This window comes from Zootoca vivipara, chromosome 10 (genome assembly GCF_965207765.1).
Source record: "Zootoca vivipara chromosome 10, rZooViv2.hap1.1, whole genome shotgun sequence".
NCBI classification, from domain to species: domain Eukaryota; kingdom Metazoa; phylum Chordata; class Lepidosauria; order Squamata; family Lacertidae; genus Zootoca; species Zootoca vivipara.
In genome coordinates this window covers 3,212,065-3,237,821 of record NC_142593.1, presented here as the reverse complement: position 1 = coordinate 3,237,821, position 25,757 = coordinate 3,212,065, and the positions used below count along the sequence as shown (strand labels likewise).

General features: G+C 40.2%; 2 protein-coding genes across 2 annotated transcripts; both read left to right on the top strand.

The window, feature by feature from the left end:
* Window positions 1–31: 31 nt before the first annotated feature.
* CARNMT1 (carnosine N-methyltransferase 1) lies at window positions 32–15,676 on the top strand. The gene is made up of 8 exons (XM_035100056.3): window positions 32–461; window positions 1,585–1,780; window positions 4,016–4,179; window positions 8,565–8,705; window positions 10,149–10,327; window positions 11,779–11,892; window positions 12,837–12,940; window positions 15,012–15,676. The coding sequence occupies exons 1-8, from the start codon at window positions 118–120 to the stop codon at window positions 15,120–15,122; spliced, it is 1,353 nt and encodes a 450-aa protein (XP_034955947.3). The 5' UTR covers window positions 32–117; the 3' UTR covers window positions 15,123–15,676.
* A 3,024-nt stretch (window positions 15,677–18,700) lies between these two features.
* C10H9orf40 (chromosome 10 C9orf40 homolog) lies at window positions 18,701–23,143 on the top strand. The gene is made up of 2 exons (XM_060280205.2): window positions 18,701–19,032; window positions 22,059–23,143. Exons 1-2 carry the CDS (start codon window positions 18,736–18,738, stop codon window positions 22,209–22,211), a joined length of 450 nt encoding a protein of 149 aa, XP_060136188.2. The 5' UTR covers window positions 18,701–18,735; the 3' UTR covers window positions 22,212–23,143.
* Window positions 23,144–25,757: the final 2,614 nt, after the last annotated feature.

Sequence of the window (25,757 nt, the reverse complement as noted above, 5' to 3'; positions counted from 1 at the left end):
TCTTTCGGCGGAGATCTTTCTGCGCGTGCGCACACGGCCTGAGGCGGGAGGAGGAGTCGGCGCCGCCGCGCTGGGCGAGATACGGTTGGTCGCGATGCTGACGGCGGCCGCTTCTCTATGAAGCAGGAAGCGCGAGCGAGGAGCGTCAGCCGTTGCGCGTCGGGAGGGAGCGGGATGTCGGCCGCTGCCGCCGCGTGCACTTTGTCCCGGAAAAGGCAGCTGCAGCCGCCGGGGAAGGCGATGCGCAGGGGGAGCCGGCGGAGCGGGCCCGGCGGAGAGGCCGAGGAGGCGGAGTGGGAAGGGGAAGCGGCGCTCGGCAGCGAGGGGCGCAAGCGGGAAGCGCAGCAGGTTCCGCTGCAGACCCAGCCAGCGGCGGAGGGCGGAAAAGAGGAGGCGGAGGAGGAGGAGGAGTTGGAGAGGGAGCACTTCCGGAGAATCATCAACGCCTTCCGTTACTACGGGTAACCGGCTCCCCCCCCCCCCGCCCCGAGGCTGCCTCCCAGAGCCTGGGCCTTTGGAGTAGCGCCCGCTGGATCCACTGGCTGCCCAATAAGCGCGCCAGGAGGACGGTGGCGCTGCCATCCCATAGTACAAGGGGGATTGCTCCTCTCCAAGGAACCCTGAGAGCTACTTCAGGATGGAGGAGCAGTCAGACAACTTGCAGCAGCTTCTCCAAACTAAAGTTGCCACGAGTGTTTGAGGGAAAGTCGTGATGTTTAACCTGGGATAAAGTGGGAACAGGGTAAATCAGACATCCCCAAACTGCGGCCCTCCAGATGTTTTGGCCTACAACTCCCATGATCCCTAGCTAACAGGACCAGTGGTTGAGGAAGATGGGAATTGTAGTCCAAAAATCTGGAGGGCCGAAGTTTGGGGATGCCTGGGGTAAATAAAACTTTGTACTGCAGTTAGTTCTGGATATTAGAGGCAGATTGGTAAGCACCCAATTCAGTACAGCTAATTAACAATAGGATCAAAAAGCTTGAAACCTTTGAATTAAAGTACCTGCCTTATTGTTTGTGCCATGCTAACAGTAAATACTTGTGTGGGACTGCTTGCATGCATCCACACATTTCAACTTCAGACATCAGACTGGGAGGATGCATCCAGACAAAAATAAGTGTAGCTTTTCCAAAGCTTGCTACATAAACACCTAATAGAATTCTAATGAATACAAATATGTCTCTTTATCTTATAGATTAAATAGTGCTTTTGGTTCTGTTCGGCCTCTCAGTATTCAGTACCTTGGTAGTTCCTGTCATTCATTGGGTGGTGTTGGGCAACTCCTATTTGATATCTTGGCCTTTGACACTTGGTGTCCCTCAAGCATATGAAACAAATAAAGTTAAACCAACAGTAGGTGGCAACCCATAACAATTCCATAATAATTGTTTGCTTTTGGTTGCATGGTGAGATGTACAGAACTCGTATACCTGTATCTTATACAAGTAACCATATGAATATAGAATTAAAAATGGTCCCAAAGTAGGAATCCTCAGTGGGTTTACAATACTAATACAGAACTTCAGCTTAATTTTTGTTTATATTTGTTTCTGATGTTCATTTTGTTTTTTTAAATTCTAGAATTAATATGCATGAAAGAGTCAATCGTGCAGAAAGACAGTTCAGATCCCTTCCAGCCATTCAACAGAAATTGCTTCCTCAGTTCCTTCCTCATCTTGACAAGATTCGGAAATGTATTGACCATAATCAAGGAATCTTGCAGACAGTTGTGAATGACTGCACACACATGTTTGAAAATAAAGAATATGGTGATGATGTATGTATAAATTGTATTTCAATACCAACTATTTGCTACTTTCCCTCTTTTATCAGTTTTATTTCTTATCTCATCATAAATGTGTGTTTTCTTTTCTATAATTTATGTATGTTTTACAGAGGGATGGGGAACCTGTAGCCTTTTATATCTTGTTGGACTCTTAACTTCTGTCATTCTCAGCTTGCATGTTCAAATGCAAGAAATAATGTTAGAAACTCAGGTGTATAATCTAATCGCCAAATGGCACCTCAAACCTAGATTATGGTTGCCGCAATGGAATGTCTGGGTGCCATTTTTTTAAATAATGAAGTTTATTGATGTTGTTAATGTCATTTCTATACCGCTTTAGATTTTAAAGTACAAATCTCAAAGCAGTTGACAACACATTAAAACATCAAATGAAACCAGAATAAAACAAATTCAAGCTTCAAGTAAAATATTTCAGATCCTTCTCTAAGGGACATTTTGCTTTCCCCTGTTACCTCCTGGCATCCAGAGATCTCCACAAGGTTGCAATTGGACTATCGCCAGTTGCATAACACACCTGGCTAGTTTCAAATACTGTAGAAAGGCAAGAACTCTGGCCACACAAGCAAAATTGTGTTGGACTAATAGTTCGAATGATCCAATTTTTCCAAATAGTCTCTTATGGATAGATTAATTTTTTGAAGTTTATATGCCAGGTGAAGTTTATGCGTCAGGACATGACCCTGTTTCGAAAATTCTTCAGCATATAGTCTTAAAGTCAACGTGTACTGGTAGCTTAGAGTTCTATGTAAGCTTCAATCAAGAACTCTAACTTCTTTAGTTTCTAACACTGGCAAGAAATTATGGGAATTGGAGTCCAACAAAATCAGGAGGGCCACTGGGCTAATCAGTTATGAATATTATTTTTGTTCCTTGATACATATTAAATCATTTGATTAGAGCACTTGGTGGTTGTGTCCAGCATTAGTAACTATATTCTTACAGTTAAATAAGCATAAAATTTCAATCTTTGTAAGTTAACTATTAATGCACATTTGTTCTATCATTTGGGCTGTATCACTCACCTCATAATTCATTTTAAATGCTTCTTTTCCTTGCAAAGCTTTTCTTTGATTTCATGGACTACATATAATTTCAAATGGCTCAAGTTCAAACTTCTCAGTGAAGTCTTGCAGTGTGTGGAAGAGCCCCTTACTGAGATAAAATATGCAGTTTCCATGCTAGCTTAGCCTTCCACAAGTATTACTAGTCCATATGTAGTTTCCACAGGCCAATTTGCCCAAACTTCTGTGTTCTCAACTTATAAAGCACACCAATTAAAAAGGCCTCTGCTTCTTTGCCTAGAACAGATTCTTACTTGCCACATGTGGTGAAGTAAGGGGCTATTTATGTCTATGTTTTCCTATTTTACTTAATAACTGCCCTACTTTCTATAAAGAAGTATATTCAGAGAATGGTACAGTATGTTAAGGGTAGATGTGATGTTTTCACGCTTACTTCATTTATGATTCAGTTACAGTGGTGCCTTGCTAGACGAATTTAATTCGTTCCATGGGTCTTTTCTTATAACGAAAAATTCGTCTAGCGAATCCCATAGGAATGCATTGAATTTTTAGTTTGATTTTTTTTTGCCCATAGGAACGCATTAATTGAATTTCAATGCATTCCTATGGGAAAGCGCGATTCGCTAGACAAATTTTTCATAAAACGAATTCGTCTAGCGAGGCAACCTCCGCTCAAAAAATCCTTTTGTTAAGCGGAAATTTCATTAAGCAGGGCATTCGTTAAGCGAGGCACCACTGTATGCATATAGATGAGTCTCAACCCGGAGGTGAGAAGGAAAGGGCATATCAACTAACTGCCCAACAGTCCAATATACCTGAAGGAGCGTCTCCACCCCCATCGTTCTGCCTGGACACTGAGGTCCAGCACTGCGGACCTTCTGGCGGTTCCCTCGCTGCGAGAAGCCAAGTTACAGGGAACCAGGCAGAGGGCCTTCTCAGTAGTGGCACCCGCCCTGTGGAACGCCCTCCCACCAGATGTCAAAGAGAAAAATAACTACCAGACTTTTAGAGGACATCTGAAGGCAGCCCTGTTTAGGGAAGCTTTTAATGTTTAATAGATTATTGTATTTTAATATTCTGTTGGAAGCTGCCTAGAGTGGCTGGGGAAACCCAGCCAGATGGGCGGGGTATAAATATTACTATTATTATTTACTTGATTTTTCTGGTTTTGCACTTTTCTCAGGAAAATGGAAAAATTACACCAGCTTCAACTTTTGATATGGATAAATTAAAGTCCACCTTGAAACAATTTGTAAGAGACTGGAGTGAAACTGGGAAACCGGAGCGAGATTCCTGCTATCAGCCAATCATTAATGAAATTGTAAAGAACTTTCCAAAAGACAGATGGTAAATCATTTTTTAAAGATGTATTTGAAAGGAAGGTATGCAGAAGAATGCATTTGTTGCCAATAATCTTTAGACTGGAAAAAACTATAAAATACTATTAGAATTGATCTTTAAAAATGTCCATGTTAGCTGCACAAGGAGAAGTTATAATAAACTTCGGCACACCTTACTAATATGATTTTGCTCAAAATGTTAAGGTTCAGCAGTTCAAAATTATGGCTGCACAGACAACACTCCAATTAAGTTTGATAGGATAACATACTGGATTAGCACCAAGAAAACATAATGCATACTATTTATATTTTATCATGTGGAAGAACATGTTAGATATAACAGTATGATTCTCCTACAATCAGAAGGACTTAATGGCTATCTAATCTAGTCCTCTTTTCTAAAATAGAATAAGTACAGTGTATGACAAGTGGAGAACAGATACACTATTAGAAGATACTTATATCATCAGTTTCTAAATAAATATTGCAGGAGGTGAAGCTGCACATTGGAGGAGAAGCTGAAAGGTGTCTTAAAGCAAAATAGAATAATTAAAGAAACACTATCACATAATATTTTTATTTTTTGCTTTTTATTTCCATAAATGTGAGGTCTGATTACACTGGTTATAAATAGCTAGCAATAGTATAGCATTGGTTTCCTTACAGAATCGAAACGGCACTTCAGTCTTGATTCAGAGTGCCTCTTCTAAGTTGTCACTTGGCTCTGTTGACAGAATTCCTGTTACAACAATGGTGGGCTAGTCCAAAATAACCAGCCATCTCCAATCTCACTTTTAACTTAGCTTGCAGTCAGTGTTGCTGCATTACCTAACAAACAAGAGTTTTAAAGAAGATAAACGCTCAAAAGCTCATTCAAAATATAACATGAATACCCTTCCCTTGTTAGATTCAAGGCATTCAAGAATGTCTTCAATTGTAGAAAAATATACGGTAAGTTTTTATACATCTAAATAAAAAGGTGTTTTGCTTTGTTCTAAATAATCGCATTCTCCCCCAGCTTAGTTGAAAATGGAATGTTTCCAAATTTTGGGTAATTTAAAGTTGTGTAGAAATGCTTATAGCTGCAGATCAGCATTGTACATTTTCTGTCTTCCTACAATGTACTCTTTTTGTTGTTGTTCTATTTCTTTTATAAATTTACTGATATTTGACCTTCCACTTGTTCAAGGCAAGGGCAACTTTTTGCTGATCACCCCATTCACTACTGTTCAGTGACCCCCCACAAAACAGGTCCTGATGGTTTGGGGAATCCTCGAAAACAGTATGGGATATGGTGCAGAGGACTACAGTCAGTACAGAAGGTTTGAGAAAATGAGATGTCCTGACTTGCACAAGTAGAGGCCCTTTCTGCTACTGCAAAGCTATAATTGGACATAATCTACTGGGCACAGTTATGTATCATAGGACGTTATGGTTATATTGTACCATGAAAGTACAGATTGTTCCTTCTTTGCTCCTCCTTGCTAATAAGCAGAAGCAGCAAACCACAGCACATGACTTAGTGTTATGTCTGAATAAGGAACCATGGTAATTTTGCGCCAGACAAACCATACTCTTTGTTCTTGGCTTCCTGGCATAACACAAAGGATTGTGGTTTGTTGCTCCCACTCACTAGTGAGAAGGAGCAAAGGGGAGACAATCTGCTTTTCAACATTAACCACTGCTTATGCTATGATGCATGAATACAACCACTGTATTTTAGCATTTTAGCATTCTAAAGCAGGTGCATATGCATCTTAAAATGTTTGGCTAGCCCAAGCAAGTGTTAAAAGAAAAAAATACAGGACTGTTGAACAGTATTCTGATTAAACAAGTAATTTTTCGTAACTAGGGTGGAATTCAACATAGCACTAAGGTTCCATCACCACAATAATTTCTCCTTATGCAACAGAACAGTGTCCCCTTTTCCTCTCCTTCTATGCCCCCTAAGTCTGTTCTAGGATTTCTCTCAATCCTCTGGAGCAGATTTAGAGATGGCGTGGGTCATGGGGAGTCCTGTTACACAAGTGGAAGTTCTCCTCATGTAGTTATTTAGTTGAATACATCCAGTGTTAGAAACTAAGATATGAAAGCTAGGAGCTAAATGGCATCTTAAATCTAGGTTATGGGCGCCACAACAGAATGTCTAAGCACAGTTTTTTAATAACAAAAATACAAAGCTGAAAATGAATGAACTGCAGCTAAAATCTTACCTTCACATGGTCTAGTCCTCATCTGATGACTGCAAAAAACAAAGCCCTGGTTCCCCTGCCCGTCCCCCTAATATTCTTAAGAGGGTTCCTTCTCCAGTCTTCAGAGAATGGCTGGAAGTGGGGAGGCAGAAAAAGGTCTTCATTTCCTTCCACTCTGCAGACAAGCTCTGGATTTTCCCTACCCCCCCTTTCATTCATATAAATATATCTTTTTGGTGCCACAATTAACACATATTACAGGCCTATACAACTGATGGCAGAGACACCCACCTTGAGTGTCCAGTTCACAAATCTAAGACTTCAGTGTCCTTCAGTAATCCCACTCCAAAATTCGTTTTGATTTTAATCATCACTGAGAGAGTCTGAGGTAGATAACATTTTAACATGAACTAATTAAACCAAAACTATTTAAGCCACAGAGCACAAAACACTACCTTTCTGTAAGGCCAGCTGAGAGGTGGAACCTATCAACTTGCTTGACGCTGCAGCAATCTCTAGGAAGTCCAGCGGGGAGGAATTTCTCCTTTCATGCCCTCAGTGTAAGCAGTGGCAGATTTAATCTGATATCTTAGGCGCAGTACTGCACCCAGAGCTCAGAAACTACTTGCTCTAATGAAATTCCCTGTCGCAAAACATGCCTAGAACAATGGGAGTTTCGAACGTTGAATACATCCCACAATTTTGAAATACCAATGTGACAAAAGCAAATTTGTTGAGCTAATTCTTGGGAGAATGTTTTTTCTTTATACATTCTTTTTCCAAATCATAACATTCTCTGAACAAGCCAAAATATATTACCAAATCTGAATTCTTAGGTTTCAGGCAATATTTGTAGTCTGAAATAAGTAGCTTATCTGTTTCTTCCATTTTTTTGGGTGGTGCTGTTGAATTAATGGATGTAACTTCTACTACCTTTTGATTTGTTTGTAAATTTTGAGGAAATTGAAAATAATAGCTATATAAGTTTATTATTCCACTAAGATAAATCTTAAAATGCTTGAAAATGTTTAAACATTTTCAAACAATCCTGTTTGACCGTTGCCAGTGTTCTGTTCTAATTTTTCCCACGTTAAACATAATTAGTAGCATCTACATTTGGGAATTATGGGGCAGTTTTATGATGTAAAATACAATAACTGTCTCAGATTTATTTTACTGTTAGATGTTGCAGTCATCCCCACCCCCCGTATGATGAAGAAAGAGAGTTGCATTACGAGGAACTTGGTTGACTTCTTAAATCTGAAATATAGTTTGGGATAGTTCAACAAAGAAAATATGCTGGAAGCCTATGTTTGCCTTAGGATAGGGAAAGCTGACCTGGTGCTCCCTAGATGTTGCTGAACTCCAGTCACCATCAGCACCAGTCAGGATGGCCAGTGGTTAGGAATGATGGATGTCCTACAACATTTTGGGGACACCATGTTGGCTGCATGTAACTTAGAACATGCCTCCAAAGACAATAATCAAATGTTTAAACTACTTTCAGGACTTTGGGATACAGGTAAAGTATTTGTGTTTGCAACAGATTAGAAAATTTGTATTGTTAAGACTTGCAACTGAATACGATTTGTCTTGGTGGTTATAGAATGAGAATGGTGATATGAGAAGGCATCTATCAGAGCTAATTGTGTAGGTAAAATCCAAACAGCAGCAGTAAAAATACATTTGCTGTAATCAGCTGAAAGTCATAATGTAGTGACAAAGGTCCCACTACGCGTTAGTATAGCCTTACTGAACCTGGTACTCTGTAGATGTTTTGGACTACAATTCCCATCACTCCAGCCAGCACAGCCCTATAATGCTGGGGCTGCTGAGAGTTTGTAGTTGTAGTCCAAAACCTCTGGAGCGCAAGAAGTTGCTGAAGGCTGCGATCAAAGAAACAATGGCTTCTCCCCCTTTTGAAAATGAAGCCAGTAGTCAGAACATTCAGGTCCTTTGGGAGATAGAGAACAGAAAGAAAGAAAGCATTGAAATTCATGTAGGAGGAGATCTGGAGATACTAAGTAAATATAAACCAAATTTAATATTATTTATCTGCTAAACTTAATTTGGGAAATAGCACAAATTATCCATATAAATGTGATCAAATACCTGCAAGATGTAAAAACCCTTTACAGGGCTCTTCATTCTATCAAATATATTTATTAAAGGATTAACAATTATTTTTGTTGTGTTACAGGGATCTCTCCAAAGTTAATATCCTGGTACCTGGTGCTGGGCTAGGTAGATTGGCCTGGGAAATAGCTATGCTTGGTTATACTTGCCAAGGAAATGAATGGAGCCTCTTTATGCTCTTTTCTTCTAATTTTGTGCTCAACAGGTACTTAAACTTGTTTTCAGTTGTTGGTTGCTTCTTTATACATGTAGTTCTGTATTTATATCTCTGTTTTGGCCAATGTCTAGACTTGTTTAAACCACAATTTCCCATTATTTTTGAATTGGGAAACTGTTGGGTGATCAATCCATGCTTATTAACTATGAAATGATAATGGTTTCCTATCCAGGTTAATAAGCAGAGGTTAAACTACAGTTATCCAGAGCATGGAAAAATAATTGGAAACTATGTAATGTGTAAGCAACCCACCATATCAGCGTGAAAACAGGGAGCACAAGGAGAGGAGGGCAGGAGCAGGGCAAGAAGGGAGTATATGGGCATGTAGTTCATTCTAGGATTCATCCATTTATCAGCCAAAATTCATTGTGTCTGGATCAAGCTCCTGTGTGTACATCTTTATAAATCAGTAGATGGAACTGCTTAAAACATGAAATTGAAAAACATTTGATACTTTATTATTCATTTATGTACATAATTTATACCATGACTTTAATAGGAGGGAGGAGGGGGAAATTAAGTTAAATCTTGGGGAGAGCATATAACTTCAGGTATGAATCTGTACACAGTTATTATAATTTGAATAATTTGAAGATAGGTTCATGAGGAGAAAGCATATTGGAGAACTGCATTACCTGAAGCTATCAAAACCTTAATTTTTAAAAATGTTAATAGGATTAATCACCAACAAAAATTAAAGCTAACCTCAGTCTATTGCTTTAAGAATCTTAGAATTTACTACATTTTCAGAAGTAGAACCAGACTTTTAAATGGTGAATGGTTTTATCTGATTGCGTCTTTTGTAACTCTTTATATTATATTGTTATATTATATATAACAATATAATATATATTGTTATATATATAACATATGTTATATATTATATTGTTGGGATGCAGGTGGCACTGTGGGTTAAACCACTGAGCCTAGGGCTTGCTGATCAGAAGGCCGGCAGTTCGAATCCCTGTGACAGGGTGATCTCCCGTTGCTTGGTCCCAGCTCCTGCCAACCTAGCAGTTCGAAAGCACCTCAAAGTGCAAGTAGATAAATAGGTACCGCTACAGCAGGAAGGTAAACAGCGTTTCTGTGTGCTGCTCTGGTTCGCCAGAAGCGGCTTTGTCATGCTGGCCACATGACCTGGAAGCTGTATGCCGGCTCCCTCGGCCAATAATGTGAGACGAGCACCGCAACCCCAGAGTCGGTCATGACTGGACCTAATGGTCAGGGGTCCCTTTACCTTATATTATATTGTTAATGAATAATGGACTGTCAGGATGATGTTAAATTAACTACCTCTAAAATGCAGATTGACACTCCCTATCAGCTTGTGTTACTGAAAGTCAAACTAAAAATTTTAAGCTTTGCAATGTTTGCAAGATTCTTTTCTGAGTGGCAAGGTGAAATTGTTCTTTTGATAATCATATGTTACAGATGCTCTGAAACTAATTCACACAAACTATATCCCTGGATACATCAGTTTAGCAATAACAAGAGATCTGCTGATCAGATACAGCCAGTTTATTTCCCTGATGTTGATCCTCACAGTCTTCCTCCTGATGCAAACTTTTCTATGACAGCGGGAGATTTTCAAGAAATCTACTCTGAGTGTAGTAAGTAAGAAAAAAATACTCAGACAATAAAATTTATGCCATTTTTCAATCCTTACTAGAAAAACTGTAAAACAAAACTGATTATGTGACAGATACTACTGTGTTTTATTAAGTATTTTAATGCAAAGAAAAATCAGTCCTTATGTTGTAAAATAATTTTCTACTTCTTAAATTTATTTATTTTTAAAACTTGAATAAGTTTATCTTCTTTAAATGTTTGTTTCCCCTGATTCAAAAGTTAAGAACGTGAATTTGTTTACTGGCTAATATTCAGTTACTAGAGGCATGCACAGATGGTTATAATTGAAGATTAGGTGTGATCTATTCCTCACTGAGAGTGAGCAGGGCATATTCAGTAAGCAGTGAACACTTGTGCTTAACCTGTGTCAGTCTCTGAGAGGCTGCAGCTAGAATCATCGCTTAGAAAATTTGGGCTGCCCTTGCTGTGCATTTTCATGTCCTAGACTAGCTCTCTTGTCTGAATACAAAATTCATCTAATACCAAGGTCTAGATGTCAAATTAATATTTTGTAAAAGGGACTTTGCTTCAAGATTACTTCTATATGATTTACTTCTGTATCATTGGCAGTGTTAGCATATCATTTGAAACCATGTTTTAGTGTAGAGGTTACCAATCCTTTTGTCTCATTGAACATAAGAATGTAAGAAGTGCCTTCTGGATCAGGCGAGTGGCCAATCTCGGCCAACACCCTATTCTCACAGTGGCCAACCAGAGGCCTGTGGGAGACCTGAAAGTTGGACATGAAACAGCAGCATTCTGCCCACCTGCAATTCCCAGCAGTGGAGGCAATAACTATTGATAGCCTTACTCTCCATGAATTTGATGTGCAAATGTGGCAATTTTGTACAACTACTAGAGGGAGTTTTTTGGGCAGGGCTAGCCAACATGCCTTCCCCCCAAGATTTGAACTACTGTTCCCATCAGTTTAATGGGCCATCGGTCAGGGATGATGAGAATTAATGCTGAAAATACCTGGAAGACACCATAGTGTATCTGAAGAAGTGTGCATGCACACGAAAGCTCATACCAAAATAAAAACTTAGTTGGTCTTTAAGGTGCTACTGAAAGAATTTTTTTTATTTTGGAAGACACCATGTTGGCTATCTCTGTCTTAGGCCCAACAGAACAAAAAGCAATAAAAAGTGAGTAATAATGTGAAATCTCCTCCATTTCTTTTGGAGGCATGAATATATGGTTCAGTTATGTGTGAAATGAGACTGCCTCCCCCACTCCCTACAAAAAAGCTGCTCCTCTGGAACACTGTTTGATGCACTGCAGAGGGTTGCAGCTGGGGAAGGAAGAGGGAGAGGGAGGAACCTCCACTAAGCAGGGCGAAGTGCTTTTCTGAAAGTATCTCTCAGTTCTAAAAGTGCAGGTAACAATGCGCAGTAAAATATTGAAAGCTAGGTTACTTTCTGTCTTTATACAGATATATGGGACTGCATAGCAACCTGCTTCTTCATAGACACGGCACATAATGTCATAGACTACATTGACACAATATGGAAAATACTCAAACCAGGAGGAATATGGATCAATTTAGGTAACTTGCTATTTTGTTGAGTAATTTTAGCAGAAAAAAACTAATGTTAGAACTAGAGTCAACTTGGTCTGTACTTCTGGAACTAAGTGGATTTTAAATATTAGACTTGTTCTATTTTAATGCCAATCCATTTTGTCAACATTTTCTCTAAAATTGGACCTACATGGATTCAACAAAAGGATGCCAATGAGCATATGAGGTTTGGACTTGTTTGTTCCATCCCGCAGGGGTTGGGGACCCATTTAGATAGTCTGCTCCTGGAAACTAATGGAATCCAGTGGATTTCTGATTGCTCTGTAGTATTTTTTTGGGTGGATAGAGTGGGCCAAGTTTAAAGGTTCTGCTGTTACTATATGAAGCCCTAAGCAATTTGGAATCGGCCTACTTGAGAGACTTTCTGCTCTGTTATTGACCTTGCCTGGTCACGGAGATCATCTGAAGAGTTCTTCACCGTCCAGGTATTGTTATATGCTCCTGGGGTCTTTTTGGTGGTTATTCAGAGCAGGGCCTTTAGGAAGATGGCACCCTCTGTGGGAAACATTCCTCTTGCATTTTAGACATGCACTGATGATTTTCAGAGTGTTGTTGTTTTTTTAAAAAATAAACCTCTTTGTTTATACAAGTCTTCCCAGAGGAGTGACAGTAGTCACATTTTTTATTTTGACCAGGGTGGATTCCACTAGCTTTTCACAGTCTGTGTTTCTTTAAAAAATTATACCTTGCTTTGGGAATTTTTAATATGTTAAGTGGTTTATAAGTATAAATAAAACAATTAAAAACAAAATCTAGATTTATAATGTTGTATTAAGATGCACTCAGTTCTGTCCTTGATCTATAAGATAAGATAAGATAAGAAATCAGTAGTTGTTTCAGGGTTGGCAGAATTTATGAGTATCAGATACATTTGACAAGTTAATTTTACTGACCTTTTCATTGTATCGTAGGTCCTCTTCTTTACCATTTTGAAAATTTAGCAAATGAATTATCTATTGAGTTAAGCTATGAAGATATAAAAAGCGTTATATTGCAATATGGATTCCATATAGAGGTAAGTATTTTTCTGTTATATTAGCAGAATAACTAATCTAAAACATTGGCTATTAGATTTCAGATAGTGCCCCACCAAATTTTGTCTTCCATCAGCCCTGTGTCATTAAGATGCGCTTTCAGTCATCACAAATACTAATACTGATATTGGGTGTTCAAGTGCCTATCAGTTTGGCCGCAAAACACAGCAGCCCAATATAAGGTAGTGATTTCTGCATAATGGATCCATTGGCCTTATCCATATTATGCTGGTGTTGAAATATCTGGGTTGGCTGCCTGTTAGCTACCAAGCCAAGTTCCAGGTTTTGTTGTAGAAATTTGAAGGCCTAAAAAACTTGGGACCAGGATTTTTTAATGTTCCCGTATCTTTTTTATCTTTATTATTGCCTGCTATTTGTTGTTTTAAGACAATAAAACAATTCAACTTTTGATGTATTGCTGCCTTTTAATGTTTGGGTTGGATCCAAATTTAGTCACACATAAAGTAGACCCACTGAAACCAATGGGACTAACTTAAATCCTGTTGATTTCGTTGGGTCTATGCTAAGCATGGCCAATTCTGGATCCATGCGAACATAAGAAGAGCAGGCCTGGTCAAAGCAAACAAGATGAATTTTAACAAGGAGAAATGTAAAGTACTACACTTGGGCAAAAAAAATGAAAGGCACAAATACAGGATGGGAGACACCTGGCTTGAGAGCAGTACATGTGAAAAGGATCTAGGAGTCTTGGTAGACCACAAACTTGACATGAGTCAACAGTGTGATGCAGCAGCTAAAAAAGCCAATGCAATTCTGGGCTGCATCAATAGGAGTATAGCATCTAGATCAAGGGAAGTAATAGTACCGCTGTATTCTGCTCTGGTCAGACCTCACCTGGAGTACTGTGTCCAGTTCTGGGCACCACAGTTCAAGAAGGATACTGACAAGCTGGAACGTGTCCAGAGGAGGGCAACCAAAATGGTCAAAGGCCTGGAAACGATGCCTTATGAGGAACGGCTTAGGGAGCTGGGTATGTTTAGCCTGGAGAAGAGAAGGTTAAGGGGTGATATGATAGCCATGTTCAAATATATAAAAGGATGTCATATAGAGGAGGGAGGGAGGTTGTTTTCTGCTGCTCCAGAGAAGCGGACACAGAGCAATGGATTCAAACTACAAGAAAGAAGATTCCACCTAAACATTAGGAAGAGCTTCCTGACAGTAAGAGCTGTTCGGCAGTGGAATTTGCTACCAGGGAGTGTGGCGGAGTCTCCTTCTTTGGAGGTCTTTAAGCAGAGGCTTGACAGCCATATGCCAAGAATGCTTTGATGGTGTTTCCTGCTTGGCAGGGGGTTGGACTGGATGGCCCTTGTGGTCTCTTCCAACTCTATGATTCTATGATTCTATGATTCAATGTATCAATACATTGTTCAGGGCTGGTGGGAGGGGCAGACTGTGATAGCGCAGGTGAAATTGACGGCGCTCCTGTGTCCCTCTGCTACCTGTGCCGCTTTCAACATCGGGCTGCTGGTAGTAAAGGGACTCAAGAGCAAACAGCAGGGACATTGAGGCTTGCTCAGCTAAGGAGCCGGAACTTACCCGCTCCCCCAGCTGAGCAGTGCAAACAAGCTGTGTTGTCCCGGCCCTCAAGGTGCTGGGGTGGTTGCACCTCAGTTCCTGCAGTGAGAGCTGCGGCAGTTTCACCCCACACCTCTCAGGCTGGGGCCAAAGCAGCTTCTTGTTTCAACATTGTGGTGTATCACCAGATCCGTGATGTTTGGCTGGTGATACAATGTGATGTTGAAAATCTGACATTGCCCAGCCCTAAAGAAGAGCCTGCTGGATCAGGCCAAAGACCCTTTTAGTCCAGTATCCTGTTATCGCAGTGGCCAACCAGATACTTGTGCGAAAGCAAGGAGCAAAACGTGAGCAGAAGAAAGGACTTCTTTTTTATGTATTTATATTTCATTTGTTTTTGTACCTATTGGAATTTCAATTGAAGGGAGGTATATTAATTTCTACAATAGCAGTAATAATAACATATATGAATGAAATGCCTACAAGGGTTTTCAAGAAAGTGTTGTTTATTTTCAGGTGGAGAATGAATCTGTTTTGACCACATACACTGTGAATGAGCTATCTATGATGAAATATTACTATGAATGTGTGATGTTTGTGGTTAGGAAACCAGGAAGCAGTGTCTGAAGTGGATTATCCAAGAAGAAAAATGCACAGTGGCTTCTGGAATTATGACTGAACACAACCTCATATCAGTGGTGCCTTTTTATTCATCGCAGAATGTAGCTCTGTTGTCTATTTTTTTATCTATCCTATAATCTCCAGATGTGTACTTCTGGATATTTGTATCTGTGTAATGAACGTAGAGAGCAAACACTCCTGTATCATTTCTTCAAATTCCGATTAATGGGGTTTTTTTCTGACGGGTACTACTTTGCAAATGCCATTACTAACACTTGCAGTTCTCTGTAAGGTATAAAATGGTCTAAGGTTTTCTCTGAAATAATATCTAATGTCATATTGGATACACAATTCATTTTTTGTCCCATGTTGTACAGAAAACAAGACCACTCCTCATCTTAGCATATTTAAATACTATTTGGGTGACTTTACTCCCCATAGAAATTTTGGTCTTCTGCAGTCTGATAAGCAGCATCATGTGAACTTGGTCTTCTACTTATCAAACACTTGTAAAAATGTAAAGAGTTTATAAAAATAACACGTGCATTCACAAGAAAATATTACCGTGAATCTGACTGATATTTGTGGCCGATGCATTTATATATATACATATACTACACACACACACACACACACACACACACACACACACACACACACACACACAATTATACTATTCTTCATGCCATCTTAAGCATTTGATGGGTAATTTGAAGTAATATGTGGCTGAAGTCACTTAAAATAAGATCTAAATTAAGACTAACAGTAATGTTTGTACATGAGTACTTTGATCCCATTAAGGGTGTTCTAATCAAGACTGAAATTGATGAGTTTAAGTACAGTGAAAAAATTTTACAAGACGAATGCGCCTTGCGATCTGATGGTGACTCGCAAGATAAATTCATTTTGCGAAAAATTTGTCTTGCAAATCATGGTTTCAAATAGGAATGCATTGAAATTTAGTTAATGCATTCCTATGGGCAAAAAAAGAAATTTTAGTGCATTCCTATGGGAAACCGCGATTCACAAGACGAATGTTTCGCAAAACGAATTGACTTGCGGAACGAATTAAATTTGTCTTGCGAGGCACCACTGTATGTTAGCTGTGGGTTTACAATTTTAAGAAATTTTTTGATGGCATTAACCACACAAAGTGAAACAAATATGGGCAGAGCAGTCCCATTCCACCACAGTGTAGTGGGTTGTTTTTAGGTGCAGGTATTGCTTCACCCAGCTGTCCATATTCTGATGCACAGAACTTCCAATGGAGCCTGCTTAAGCCACAGGGGAAAGCCACTCTTAGCAGGATTTAGAATCATAGAATCAAAGAGTTGGAAGAGACCACAAGGGCCATCCAGTCCAACCCCCTGCCAAGCAGGAAACACCATCAAAGCATTCCTGACAGATGGCTGTCAAGCCTCTGCTTGAAGACCTCCAAAGAAGGAGACTCCACCACACTCCTTGGCAGCAAATTACACTGCCAAACAGCTCTTACTGTCAGGATGTTCTTCCTAATGTGTAGGTGGAATCTTCTTTCTTGTACAGTGGTACCTCTACTTATGAATTTAATGCATTCCGAATGCACATTCGTAAGTCGAAAAAAATTGTAAGTCGAATCCCATAGGAATGCATTGGGAGAAAAAATTCGTGAGTCAAAGCAACCCTATCTAAAAATTCGTAAGTAGAAAAAATCCTATCTAAACCACATCCAAGATGGCGGACGGAGCTCCATTCGTAAGTAGAGGTACCACTGTAGTTTGAATCCGTTGCTCCATGTCCGCTTCTCTGGAGCAGCAGAAAACAATCTTTCTCCCTCCTCTTTATGGCATCCTTTAATATATTTGAACATGGCTATCATATCACCCCTTAACCTTCTCTTCTCCAGGCTAAACATACCCAGCTCCCCAAGCCGTTCCTCATAAGGCATCGTTTCCAGGCCTTTGACCATTTTGGTTGCCCTCTTCTGGACACGTTCCAGCTCGTCAGTATCCTTCTTGAACTGTGGTGCCCAGAACTGGACACGGTATTCCAGGTGAGGTCTGTCTTTGGAGCTTGGATGCTAAAGATTCATGGGATCCTGAGCCTGTCCCTCCAGTATCAACAGGCCTAGAGCTGTTGCAAACAAAAAGAAAAGAAAAATTAGAAGTTTTCTTCCTGCTGCTCCCCCCCTTCTGCCCTAGCCAGTGCAAGCAGCCATGCTCCAGGTGCAGTTGGTGCTCCTACTTTGTGCTAAGCCCTACTGCTGTTGCTGTTGCAGTTTGAATTTCTTTCTAAGTTACTGTTTTAGGCCCATAGTATTTGCAGTTCTACCGAATCCACCTGCACATGTGAAGAAGCCACCTGACATCCATGCTTATGAGCTACTGCCATTCAGCTTGCTACCTGCTTGTTAGCTATTCTTAACTGAATGTCATGCTAATCAACCGCCTGGCCAATTTACACTTTCATAATTCTTTTTGGAGTTATACTAAGGTTACCAGACATCCCTGTTTCCTGGGGACTGTTCCTGGATTTACAAATCAGTCCCCATACAAAATCCATTGAAGTTGAAAAGTATCCCCAGATTCATTGGAAAAAGTCTGGTAACCTTAAGTTATACCCATTGATGTCTGATAGGTTGAGTTTCCAAATTGTGTACAGGTTTTCTTTAAGATTAATTACAGTTAGATTTACAACTTAAATTAATGATCAGATCCAGATATTGCAAGACATGAGATATGCTGGGTGCTTTTTCTGCACACCAAGTATGATGACCTGACAAATGCAATCCAAACTGATGGGGAAACTAAGCACAATGGCTTCATTTTCAAAAATACTTTTAAATTATTAAAGTTATACTGAGGAATTGGTGAAATCTAGGACTACCTTTTGCTGAGGATATCAAATAACACAAGTTTGTCAAATGGTTAGGTTTGTGGTTATGTGCTAGCAAAAGTCTGAATGTCCAGTTATTATTTTATTCATTTTAAAGGGAAAGATTTAACTTAAAATTCAATGTAGAAGTTTAGCATTGATTTCTTAATTTACAAAGTCAACCCATATGCAGCTGATATAACAAAGAACTGTTTACAGCAACTACTTAATTAGCTAATTAGACGCACTTGCTTCACCCTCTCTGTTCCATGCTCTCAAGTGCTTTTGCCTAGCTGAAACTTGTTCATGAACTGTGGTAAGTTTCTTCCTTGCCTGCATGAAGAACGGGGGGGGGGGGTTAGAAGCCACAATTTTCCGAGGGTGCCATTCATTCCGTCGCTCCCTGCCACCCTCCCTCCCTCCCTCCCCCTGCCTGGTTTTGCTTCTGGCATTGCCCACCATCCTTGGGCAGCGCGGGGGGGGGGCGAGGCCTTATCCCTTGCGCTGAGAGTGATCCTAAGAATGTGCACTCGGAAGTAACTCCCATTGCACGCCAGGAAGCTTGCTTTCTTCTGAACGTGTCTAGGGTTGCAGCGTTCACAAGGCGCATGTGGCGCTATAGCTGGCCAGCGCTGGCGGGGAACGCTACTCCCGTCACACCCTTGAGGCGCGTCTCCGCCAGGGGGCGCCGGCGAGCGCGAAGGCCCCGCCCTCTCCCCGCGCGTGCGCGCTTGGGGCGTGGAGCGCGGCGGCGGCGGCGGCCCCCATGGCGAACCGCGGCGCGGCGGCGGCGTTGGCGTGTCACGCGCCCGGGTGCGAGAGCTTTGCGGCTGCCGCGCCGCTCCTGAAGCGCCGCCGGGGCGATCCGGAGAGGAAGGAGGAGCCGCGAGGCGGAGGAGGAGGCGGAGGCCTGAAGCGCCAGAGGGCGGAGGAGGGCGAAGAGGCGGAGGCGGCGGCGCGGGCCGCGAAGAGGGGCAGAGGCGCCACGGCGCTCTCGCGGCAGCAGCGGCCACAGGGCTGCGGGTCGGCGAGGGGAGGCCGCCCCAAGGCGCCTCTCGAGGAGGTAAAGAGGCCGGGGGGGGAGGGCTCCCTGAATCCGCACAACAGCCCTGCGAGGTCGGCCAGGCGGAGAGGATGCCGCCCTCGGGGATCCTCTGCCGGGGAGAAGAAGGTTGCTGTGGGCGAAGAACCAGGTTGCAGCAGCGCCCCCCCCCCCCAAAGTAGCTAACACAAGTGAGGAAAGGGGTAAATGGGGCGAAGGCTTCTGAAGTAAATCCCTTTATTTTGCGAAGCTTAGCCCAACTTTGGTAAAAAGCGGCGCACTGTCTGAAGGAGTCCAGCAGCACATAATATTCATATGCAGGTGCCCCATTTCCAACAACGTCCAGCCAGTTGCGCCCCCCCCAAAGGGTGTTTCCAGAGGGCGGTTCACATGTCAGAAATTGGGGTTTCTGCAGAAAGAGTGAAAAGGGTGTGAGAGGGACCTTTCTGTGGTGATCCCCCAAAGTGCACCTGGCGTTGTCATTATAAATTTTTAAACACACCTTTCTGCACGTGCTTTTGGGACCAGAGGATGCAATCAGAATATTCCTCCCATTTAATGTAAATGTATTGCACGTGGTTTAATTGTATTGAGCTGTATGTAACCTGCCATGGTACTGTGGTGAAATATGTAAATAGAAATTATGGGTTGACATTTTGATGCTGACCTCGCAGTATAGATGATGTGAAAAATTTGTATCCATGAGCAGCACTGATCCCACGATAAACACCTACAACGAGTAGCCCATAGGTAGAGCCATGAAGGTGGCACTTTGTCAGCAACTGATTCAGTTTCTCAGTCCACGTTATATTTAGATATCATGGCTACCGTAGTTGGTAAACCTTTCATAAATTTATGTAAATTTAAAGCTATATATCATAATGGTTATCACCACAGTAAATTTTATTAATGAATTATGCATTTGTGAAATACTTTAATTTGTTTCTCTAATATATTGTTAATTAATTTCATTAGCTGATCCTGAGTTAGGCTACTATTGCTAAAGGATAATATTTCCCCTATTGCACCATTCATTATTTTATATATCTCTATTGGCTTCATCAGCATGTTACTTTAAACCACAGTTTAAAATAAACTATGGTATAAAGTGAACAAGCAGTGTGCATGCTGCTAAAATCAAGTGAAGTGGGTTTCAGGAAAATTTTGAATTTGCATTGGAACATTTTCTGATGACCTAGAAGGTGATAGAATGTAACATGTTTATCTTACTTATATTTAGTAAACAAAATCTGTCATGTATGATCGAGTTGTGATTCCTGCATTGCAAGGGGTTTGACTAGATGACCCTCAGGGTCTGTTCCAGCTCTATAATTCTTGTTCCATATGATTCTTTGTTCCTATTTGATGTCTTCAATCTGTGGAATTGACCCTTTTACATAAAGGTCCTTCCTCAAATACATGTTTGGATTAAAATATTGAAAACTGTTGCCTTAAAGAAATAATCCTTGCTATTTGCAATTTTTATACATTCCCCCCCCCTCAAAATGTAATAATACAACAGTAGCTTATTTTAGCAGCGAGAACTGTTACAGTGAGAACAACTGGTTCTAGGCCTAATGGACAAAATAAAAACTGAAAAATCACTGGGTCTGGATAGTATCAATCCCAATGTTCCAAAAGAACTCAAATGTAAAATTGCTGATCTGTTAACAAAAGTATGTGATTTGTCCCTAAAGCAGGCTGCATACCTGAGGAGTGGAAAGTGGCCATTGTAACACAATTTTTTCAAAGAGAATATGGGCAATCCCGGATATTACAGGCCAGCTATCTTAATGTCTGTCCTGGGAATACGGGTGGAAAATATTGTTAAACATAGTAACCAAACATACAGAAGAAGAGGTCTTGCTGAAGGAAAACAAGCATGGCTTCTACAAGGTCATGGACCGTCTCACTAGCCTGTTAAGAGTTTTTTAAGAGTGTGAAAAGCTTATAGATAAAGGTGATCCAGTTGACATTGTGTACTTGAACTTTCAAAAAGCTGTTAACAAGAGTCCTGATTAAGTTTTGCAGTCATGGAATAAGAGGTAAGGGACTCTTGTGGGTTAAGTGACATGAAGAGTAGAAATAAATTGACAGTTCTACTGATAGAGCGATGAAGAAATTGAGGTGTCTCCAAGGATTGGTATTGGGACATGTGCTTTTTAATTTGTTTGTAAATGATCTAGAGTTCGTTATGAGCAGTGCGGTGGCCAGATTTGCTGATGATTTTAATTTGTTCGGGATCATTAAAATAGAAAGGATTGTGAAGAGTTCCAAAAACACCTCTCCATACTGAGTGGATGGCTGTAAAAAGGCCAATGCAGTTCAATGTAAACAAGTGTTAGTGCAACCAAAATGATCAAGGAGCTGGAGCAACTTCCCCTATAGGTTACTCACCTTTTTTCTAAACGAAACAGTCCCAAACACTGCATCCTTTCCTCATAGTGGACAGACAAACAAAAGTACCTCACGCAGCACATAATTAAACTATGGAACTCTCTCCCACAGGAGGCAGTGATGGCCACCAACTTAGACTGCTTTGAAAGAGGATTAGAAAAAATCATGGAAGATAAGTCTAGCAGTGGCTGCTAGCCATGGTTGCTTTGCTCTGCTTCCACAGTCAAAGATAGTATGCTTCTGAATTCCAGTTTGCTGGAAACTGTGTCATGCTTGTAGGTTTCCCAGAGGCATCTGAGAACATGATGCTGCACTAGCTGGACCATTGGCCTGATCCAGCAGACTCTCCTTGTGTTCTTAGGATAAATGTTTGCCTGTTTGTGTGATTCTCTCTCTATTGCACATGTTCTTTGCTTTAGATCCTGGCTCTTAATTTTTACTAAACTATTGAATTTTTCATAAATAGAGATTCTTAAGCTGTAGATTTGGCTTGTCATTTCAAAGTGCTTTTTTAGAGGTGTTCATTTAATGTTTAATAGATTATTTTATTTTTCTGTTGGGAGCCACCCAGAGGGCGGGGTATAAATAATAAATTATTATTATTATTTTCTGCTACAGTGATATCTGTTAATTACATTTTATTTTTCTAGCATGAAGATGATGTTTGGCGCTACAACTCCTTCCAGTACTGGAGGTCTCCATTGCCTGCTATTGATCTGTCTGATATTCTGGATTTAGAAAAAGATGATACAATAGATGCAAGACAGTCCAGCAGTGTTTGTCTCTCAGAAATGGAAACCTGAAACCTGATTAATTCTCAAGTTACTTTGCCGAAGTTGGTTTCTTCTTTTGCTTGGAAAAGTAAGCAGAGATGATAGCCTGCTGGAGAAAAATATGTTTTGAAGGAAGGAGAGCTTCTTAAAAAGGAAGAATGGCAAAAGAACCATCATTGGACTGTCTAGAAAATTGATGGTATACAGAATGAAGGGAGCATGAAGCTTTGAGAACTATTGAAATATTTGAAAATGGATGTATTCTGACAAAAAAAAACCACGTACTGTAGTTGGTACTTACTTCATTGAAAGAAAGTCAGAAGGGTGTGTCCTAAGTTGAACCTGGTCAGATAACTCAGTTGAGATCTGTGCTGTCTTTGTTGGTAGACAAAAAATATTGTCGCTTAACCAAAAAATATTTTTTATAAATCCACACTTCTATGCAAAATGATGGCAATGGATATCATTTTTTTGCCAATGCCACTGTACAAGTTTCTTTAAGCATTTCTGAGAATGGTGTGAGGGTAAAAATGATGTCAGGAGCTGATTGCATTTTGGCTTGAGCCAGCAAATACATGGACTGCGATGGACAAGGAAAAAGAACCATGCTGTGCAATGTGAGACTATTGGGCACATTTCTTGGGGCTTCTTGCTGGACTCCTCCAATCCTACCTAGTTAATATGTTTGATTCTTTGTGTTTTGTATCATGTGCTTGTCAGATATTGGACTTAAGTATGAATGTCACCATTTTATATTCTTTGCTAGGAATGACTACATGAAACTAGAGAGTTTACCAGTAGACTTCAACTTCAGATCTGCTAATCATTTCATAGTGTTATTCAAGTTGAATGGCATTTCTTTATTAATACACCATAACTTTGGCATATTTGTGGAAATACTTTTCACTGTGTAATAAAATCTCCAGTATGTTTTTTTAAATAAAAAAACCCTTCTGAAGTAATGCTCATGTTGATTATCTCATTTGAATACTTTCTCTGTGTGCCTGGATGCTTTATCAGTAAGCTTTTCTGGGGTTGGGGGTGGCTTTTAAAAATGTACATTCAGTGTTAACAGTGTACACATTTTACTTTTTCCTGAGCTGTAGAAAGGAAAATATGATTAGACTATCACAGCCCAAGTTTTTATTGTTTCCAGTGTTCTACACACCATCTTTTACTTTTAAGTCAAAATGTAAACGTATGTACATTTCTTGGACTAGAGGTATCCCTCCTAGAAATGTTACAACAGAAAAGGAGGCAGGCTCCAAGTGAAAAGCTAGGCCTTTACTGAAATACAAATAATGTATAGGGACAGCCTCAGCAATTAGCAAGAGGCTGTAAAGGACCACTTCCAAAGCGATGGGTTTTTTAAATACATTTTCAGATTACACACATGGTTTCTATTCACCAGTCAAAGGATCACAGCAATCTTAATACAGTGGTACCTCTACTTATGAATTTAATGTGTTCCGAACGCACATTTGTAAGTCGAAAAAAATTGTAAGTCGAATCCCATAGGAATGCATTGGGAGAAGAAATTCGTAAGTCGAAGCAACCCTATCTAAAAATTCGTAAATAGAAAAAAAAATCCTATCTAAACTGCATCCAAGATGGCGGACGGAGCTCCATTCGTAAGTAGAAACATTCGTAAGTAGAGTTATTCGTAAGTAGAGGTACCACTGTAGATGCAACCAAATGTCATCTTCCTGAACCAATCAAAATCATTTGGCTCTTCGTATCAGCCCTTATCATAATATCATATGATTACAGTGGTACCTCTACTTACGAATTTAATGTGTTCCGAATGCACATTCGTAAGTTGAAAAATTTTGTAAGTCGAATCCCATAGGAATGCATTAGGAGAAAAAAATCGTAAGTAGAAGCAACCCTATCTAAAAATTCGTAAGTAGAAAAAATCCTATCTAAACCGCATCCAAGATGGCGGACGGAGCTCCATTTGTAAGTAGAAACATTCGTAAGTAGAGTTATTCGTAAGTAGAGGTACCACTGTACACATAAATTCTTTTCAGTGTCTTTCTTTATTGACTGTTTTTCCTATTCATTAAATGTCTCCCAGTATCCTCTTTAATCTGTCTACAAAACAATTGCTTAGCCAGTTCTCTTTTCATGCATACAATGGCCACCATAGATTCTAACAGTTTATTCTTTTCATTGTTCTGGAACAGACATTCACTGCCTACAGTACCTAAAAGCAGCTAGTTTTGTACTGTAAAAGGTAGGCAGGTACAGACCTTTTCAGTTTAGCTAGGTCATAGACTCAAAAGAAAATGGAATCATCAAAATGATACAGTATGAAATTATTTTCTCTACCACATTTTTATATAGCTTTAAACTAGAGTCACAATGAATTCCTATACATGTCTATTCAGAAGCAAGTTCAAGTATGAAGAGGTACAGAACTACAACCTCAGTTTGATCAGGTGAGGAGGACTGTGCATGTAGATTGCTCCCTCACAGAGTGTAAAAAAAGATAATGTTGCAGCCTTTCTCATTTCAGTATCCTGTTGTGATTTTGAAGCATCCATCATCTGTCTCTTGACCAAGGAGAAGAAATTTAATGAATTCTCCCCCTTTCTCTTAATCTGGGGCTGGCGGAAGGGGGGAGGTTATCCCATGGAGTGTAGAATAAGCTTCCTTAAGTATTATTGCCCATTTACTAGCATTACTTTCCTATTATGGGTTGCAAAAGGAGAATGGGGAAATTTATAGGAAGAAAGTAAGGCAGTGTTTAGAAATTATGTGGGAAAGCCAAAGGTGCCACCTTTGTAGTAGAATAAGCACCCCGGGACCTCTTTTTCTGCTGTGAATATTGCAGTGTATGTAAGTTCCTGAACAAGTGCTGGGATGGAAATGGAGAGGGGAGATTTGAGCTGACAACTGAGGTTTGGGACAGGAGAAAATATGCACATACCTTAATTTAGACTGGGGACGGAAACTTTGCTGGTCTCGTATATACTCGCAGGTACATTGGCCAGCTGGTTTTTGCAATACACGGCAAGACCTGAACACAAATTGTTAATTTTCTGTGACTTGTCGTCTATTAACTTACTCAGAGCAGGCCCATAACAAAATAAGATCCAGTAATTTCAGGGAGTCTACTCTGAAGTAACAGTTTGTTGACTACAACCCTGTATTTACCCAAAGGTCCCAGAGCTTATAGTTGTAAGGACATACTTGGCTACATACAAACATGAGCAAGTTTCCTGAAGATACTTCATGCATTTTATTTTGTGGCAACTGGTACCATTTGAGAACAAATGCATTTATCGTAAGTACTGTTGAGATAAAATAGAAACTAGTGTAGCCTAAATTGCTCTGTAGTCATCATAACGCAAACAGTTATAAACCAGACTCTTTAGATGGCAATAGAGATGCACAATAAACTCTTGAAAAATCTGAATTTGTTTTCATTGGAAAGGTTTTATTTTGAACCGGGCTGTTGTTGAAACAAGTGTCGTGAATGTTAATCATTTCCCTAATGTGGTATATAAACTTGAAACCAGATTGTGTCACATGCTTCTGATTACCAGGTGATAGTCTCTTCAGTTTAATTGC